Source organism: Myotis brandtii, unplaced genomic scaffold (genome assembly GCF_000412655.1).
Source record: "Myotis brandtii unplaced genomic scaffold, ASM41265v1 scaffold434, whole genome shotgun sequence".
Classification (NCBI taxonomy): domain Eukaryota; kingdom Metazoa; phylum Chordata; class Mammalia; order Chiroptera; family Vespertilionidae; genus Myotis; species Myotis brandtii.
Genome location: NW_005366599.1, coordinates 1,849,982 through 1,855,730, shown reverse-complemented (window position 1 = coordinate 1,855,730; position 5,749 = coordinate 1,849,982). Strand labels below are relative to the sequence as shown.

At 64.5% G+C, this 5,749-nt stretch overlaps 1 protein-coding gene across 1 annotated transcript in view; it reads left to right on the top strand.

Moving 5' to 3' along the window:
• The window catches only part of CHD5 (chromodomain helicase DNA binding protein 5), a 73,477-nt gene that overhangs the window by 38,259 nt on the left and 29,469 nt on the right, over positions 1 to 5,749 (top strand). The window contains 5 exon segments of the mRNA XM_014546193.1: positions 1 to 102; positions 1,999 to 2,123; positions 4,462 to 4,585; positions 5,207 to 5,373; positions 5,528 to 5,740. The exon segment at positions 1 to 102 is cut by the window's left edge and continues 32 nt beyond it. Coding sequence (XP_014401679.1) covers positions 1 to 102; positions 1,999 to 2,123; positions 4,462 to 4,585; positions 5,207 to 5,373; positions 5,528 to 5,740 — 731 coding nt within the window.

Genomic DNA, 5,749 nt, shown 5'->3' with positions numbered 1-5,749 from the left:
CGGCCGTGGAGACGGTCACCATCGCCCCTCCGCTGGCTGTCAGCCCCCAGCAGGCGCCCCAGCCTGTGCCCATCCGCAAGGCCAAGACCAAAGAGGGCAAGGGTAAGGCTGCGGGGGGTGGGCACCCAGCCTGCTGGCAGGAGCCCTTCCAGGCCTGTCAAGGACCCACATCCCACATGGCCCTTCTCAGCTGTACTGCGGGCACTGGCGCTCCCTTAGGGGCCGGGGAGAAGCGGGGGGCGGTGCGCAGAGCTTGGGGAGTTTTGCCCTGGCCCCTCCGACTTGGGCGGAAGGAAGAGCCGGGGAGGCCCAGGCTGCTGAGGGTCAGGGGGTCTCACGCGTGAGGCGGTGACATTCCCAGGGAGAAGGGGCCCAAGGTGAGCCCGTGACCCTCTTGCCCGAGCACCGGTGTGGTCAGGGCCGGCTTCCGGGAGCCCTGGCAGGAGGTCCAGATACAAGTTGGCCTCAGTGGGGTGTCCGGTGGGGTTAGCAGGGACGGCAGAGGCTCTCTGCGACTTGCCTTCCCCAGGGGCCTGCCTGGCTGGGGGTGTCTGGCCCGTGGCAGGTGGGCGCGCTGATCTCCCAGGGCTCTCAGCGGTGGGGTCACGGCAGCTCAGCCTGTGGGTGCCCTGACTGGGCTCTGAGGGGGGACTCGGGGGCTCGGGGGCTCCTCTTTCAGCCCCCAAGGAGCTTTGCCTTCTGGGACGATGTGCCCCTTGGCCAGGTCCCTGCAGGGCCCGGTGGGCAGTGACATGGGTCCGAGCCGGCTCCTGCTTGCCCCTCGCTGGCCTCTGGCCTGCACACGGCCCTGCTTCCTCATTTCCTCTCGGGCTCCCGCGCTGAGCTATTGATTCCCTGGGCCGCGTGTTCAGAGCCTGAGAAATTGAAATAGATTTTCCACGGCGGCGCTGAGGTTGCGCCGGGCCCCCAGCCCCATCTCCCTGCACGTGATGCGGCGGGAGGTCGCTGAGCCCAGGCCCATCTCCCCTGGTCAGCCCCGGGGGAGGGGCGCTTGAGTCCTCACTCCCCAGGTGGCTGATGGCTCTGTGGCCAACCCCACAAAACCGCCTCCACGCTGCTGGCCCCCAGGAGCCAGCATTTGGGGGGATGGCAGAGGTCAGGGTGGTCTTGAGGTGCCAGCGTCGCCCAGGCGTGGGGATAACCGCGGCTGGCAGCTTCCTGCCCCAGAACAGCCCTCCAGGCCCAGGCGTGGCCCAGAGGTGGGGGCCTCGGGGGTCCTGCTGGCTGTGGTTCCACTAGACTGCTTCCTCATTTCCTCTCGGGCTCCCGCGCTGAGCTATTGATTCCCTGGGCCGCGTGTTCAGAGCCTGAGAAATTGAAATAGATTTTCCACGGCGGCGCTGAGGTTGCGCCGAGCCCCCAGCCCCATCTCCCTGCACGTGATGCGGCGGGAGGTCGCTGAGCCCAGGCCCATCTCCCCTGGTCAGCCCCGGGGGAGGGGCGCTTGAGTCCTCACTCCCCAGGTGGCTGATGGCTCTGTGGCCAACCCCACAAAACCGCCTCCACGCTGCTGGCCCCCAGGAGCCAGCATTTGGGGGGATGGCAGAGGTCAGGGTGGTCTTGAGGTGCCAGCGTCGCCCAGGCGTGGGGATAACCGAGGCTGGCAGCTTCCTGCCCCGGAACAGCCCTCCAGGCCCAGGGGTGGCCCAGAGGTGGGGGCCTCGGGGGTCCTGCTGGCCGTGGCTCCACTGGGGACAGCTCCTTTCTGCGGGGAGGGGACAGGACAGGGCTCTTCCCGAGGTGGCGGGGTTTCTGCTGTCCGAGAAGAGGGGCGTCCTGGTGCCCGGGGCAGAGCCTGGGCCGGGTTATTCTCTGCCCCCCCGCCCCCCCGCCGCCATGCTGTGCAACTGCAGGCAGGGCATGACCTCTCTGAGCCCCAGGCTGCTCACGTGGAAAGGCCCACAACACACACGACCCTCTCCTGTCGCGTCGCTGTGAGGGCGGAGTGAACCGCGCTTCCTCCTCGTGACTCTGCAGGGCCGGGCGTGCGGAAGAAGGTCAAAGGCTCCAAGGATGCCAAGAGGAAGGGCAAGGGCAAGAAGGCGGCGGGGCTCAAGTTCCGCTTCGGAGGGCTGGGCGGCAAGAGGAAGAAAGGCTCCTCGGTGAGCGTGGCCGTGTGTGAGGGTGTGAGTGAGCATGTGTGTGAGTGTGTGTGAGCGTGTGAGCGAGCGTGTGTGTGAGCGTGTGAGCGAGCACGTGTGTGAGCGTGTGTGTGAGCGTGTGTGAGAGGGTGTGAGTGAGCGAGCCTGCGTGTGAGCATGTGTGTGAGCGTGTGAGCGAACGTGTGTGTGAGCGTGTGTGTGCGTGTGAGCGAACATGTGTGTGAGCGTGTGTGTGCGTGTGAGCGAGCGTGTGTGTGAGCGTGTGTGAGAGGGTGTGAGTGAGCGAGCCTGCGTGTGAGCATGTGTGTGAGCATGTGAGCGAACATGTGTGTGAGCGTGTGCGTGAGGGTGTGAGTGAGCCTGCGTGTGAGCGTGTGTGTGAGCGTGTGTGTGTGAGCGAGCCTGCGTGTATGAGGGTGTGTGTGAGCGTGTGAGCGAGCGTGTGTGTGAGCGTGTGAGCGAGCATGTGTGTGAGCGTGTGAGCGAGCATGTGTGTGAGCGTATGTGTGAGGGTGTGTGTGAGCAAACATGTGTGTGAGCGTGTGTGTGAACGAGCATGCGTGTATGAGGGTGTGTGTGAGGGTGTGAGCAAGCATGCCTGTGAGCGTGTGTGTGAGGGTGTGAGCGAGCATGCGTGTGAGCGTGTGTGTGTGAGCAAGCATGCGTGTATGAGGGTGTGTGTGAGGGTGTGAGAGTGAGTGAATGAGTGTGTGTGTGTGAGCGTGTGTGAGTGTGAGTGAGTGAGCATGCATGCAGTGAGTGTGTGTGTGAGGGTGTGTGTGAGCGTGTGAGTGTGTGTGTGTGTGTGTGAGTGAGCGTGTGAGGGTGAGTGTGTGTGAGAGTGAGTGAGCAAGCATGCATGTGAGTGTGTGAGAGTGAGTGAGTGTGTGTGACCGTGTGAGAGTGTGTGTTACTGTGTGAGTGTGTGTGTGAGCACGTGTGTGTGACCGTGTAAGAGTGAGCATGTGTGTGTGTGAGAGCACGTGTATATGACTCTGAGAGAGTGTGAGCAAGTATGTGTGTGAGGATGTGAGTGAGCATGCGTGTGTGTGTGTGTGAGCACGTGTGTGTAACTCTGTGAAAGAGTGTGAGGAAACGTGTGTGTGAGGGTGTGTGAGAGACCCGGTGGACGGGAAGGTGTCCGTGTGGGTGAGACAGCAAGCCCATGTGCACTCGGGTGTCTGTGGTGTGTGCATGTGAGCAGCCCTGAGGTGCGTTGGCGTGTGCGTGCCAAGGTTGGGTGCTGTGGAGAGCAGGGCTGGGCGGTGGGCTCATTCTCCTGAAGTGGCCTGGGGGCAGGTCCTCCTCTCTCCCACTCTCCTCCCCTTCTACCCACAGGCCTGCTGGGCCTCAGTTCCCAACCTGCTGGTGAGGGGCTCAGACTAGTTCCTTCCCCAGGCTTGTAGCTTGGACTGGGCGTGGGGCCCACCCGCTGAACTGGGCTCAGTCCTGGCTCTCGCTGCCCTCGGCTGCCACCCCATCTGGGCAGCAGGGGTGAGGGTCTGCTGGCCCTGAGAGTCCTGGTGGGGCCTGGTGCCCAGGTCTGCGAGGCTGGGCCCCAGGAAGGTGGCCTGGAGGCAGGGCCAGGCTGGGCTCCCGTGTCCTTCCGGGGTTAGCTCTGCACCAGGTCAGCCTGACCCCAGGGAACCCACCGGGAGCACTTGGTCACTTCTCTGCCCTCCCTTCACCCCCCTCCTGCACGGGCACTTGTTTCCCTCGCCTCGCCCCAGCCCTGTGGAGGCGCAGACATGGAAGGCATTTCTCTGTCCCTGGGCAGAGGCAGCGGACAGGGCTTGGGTTGAGCTGCTCTGGAGGGAGCGTGAGTGGCAGGCGTGGCCTCGTGCGGAGCTGGGCAGCCGCTCGGCTCAGCAGATATTGGTGAGCACGTGCTGACGTGCCGGTCTCTGCTGAGCCGCGTGGCCCTGCTCCAGAGGCTCCGTCTGGAAGGGGTTTGGGCCTCACACTGGGAGACGGCCAGCGACAGGCAGATGGCACTGGCCAGACCTGGCACACAGGCAGTGCAACAGGTTCAGTTAAGGGGAGGCCTGGGGGAGGTGTCCTAGAGGGACCTGTAGGAGCTGGCAAGGCGGAGGGCATGGCCTGGGGAAGGCACTGAGCTCTCTGCGGGCTCAGAGCACGGCTTCGGGGGTGGGTAGGGCATTGGGCCGGGCCCCTGGGTTTCCAGCTGGAGGCAGAGACTAGATGAACCATAGAGAGCCCTGTGCCCCCGGAGCCGCCATGGTGCCCTGCCCCACGCCCCTCTGCCCAGGCCAGGGAGGCCCTCGGGATGAGCCCCCAGGGCAGGTTCTGGGCTCACAGGGTCCTCCCGCCCCTGCAGAGCGAGGAGGATGAGCGGGAGGAGTCGGACTTCGACAGCGCCAGCATCCACAGCTCCTCCGTGCGCTCCGAGTGCTCCGCAGCCCTGGGGAAGAAGAGCAAGAGGAGGCGCAAGAAGAGGAGGAGTAGGCCTTACCGTCGGCGGGGTCCCTGGCCGCCCTGTGGATGTGGGGGTGCAGAGGTCCCTTGGGGAAGCTGGGGAGGTGCCCTCATGCCCAGCCTCCTCTGGCCTCAGCTAGCAGTTCCCCTGTGCTCCCTCAGCCACCCTGGGGCCCAGGGTCAGGAGAGGGGGCCTGTCCCAGTGAGGCAGGGCAGGGGGTAGGAGGGCCAGGGCATTTGCACTAGCAGAGAGGGCACTGGAGAAGTGCCCATCCATCAGCCATCACCCACCCATTCAGTCATCCACTCCTCTACCACCTGTCCCCTCACCCCTTCCCCTGCCTGTCCCACCTGTCATCCCTCCTTCCCTCCCTCCCTCCCTTCTATCCATTTTTATTTCAGTTTTTCTTCCCTTCCTCCCTCCTCCCACCCTTCCTTCCTTTCCTTCTATCCATCTTCTCTCCATCTCTTTACCCTTTTATTTCCTCAACCATCACCCCCAACATTCATTCACCCTGTCTGTCCACCCACCACCCATTCTTCCAACATCTATTAAGTACCCATGTGCTGGGGCGGCCTCAGGGGGAGACTGGTGGGGCCTTGGGAAGGGGGACGCAGCCCGCATGGCCGCCTCTGCCCCTTCCCAGTCGACGATGGTGACGGCTACGAGACAGACCACCAGGACTACTGCGAGGTGTGCCAGCAGGGCGGGGAGATCATCCTGTGCGACACCTGCCCGCGGGCCTACCACCTGGTCTGCCTGGACCCCGAGCTGGAGAAGGCCCCCGAGGGCAAGTGGAGCTGTCCGCACTGTGTAAGCAGCCCCGCGGGTCGGTCCGTGCCTGGCGCCCAGACCCTGCGCTGGTCATCGGGGGACAGAACGTGGGGGTGCCGAGTGGGAGGGGGGGTACCACGCAGGTGGAGGGTGTCTGGGCCCAGGGCGCCTCCACCTGTACTTATCCCTCCAGGAGAAGGAGGGCATCCAGTGGGAGCCGAAGGACGACGACGACGAGGAGGAGGGCGGCGAGGAGGAGGACGACCACATGGAGTTCTGCCGAGTGTGCAAGGACGGCGGCGAGCTGCTCTGCTGCGACGCCTGCCCCTCCTCCTACCACCTGCACTGCCTCAACCCGCCGCTGCCCGAGATCCCAAACGGTGAATGGCTCTGCCCGCGCTGTACTGTGAGTGTT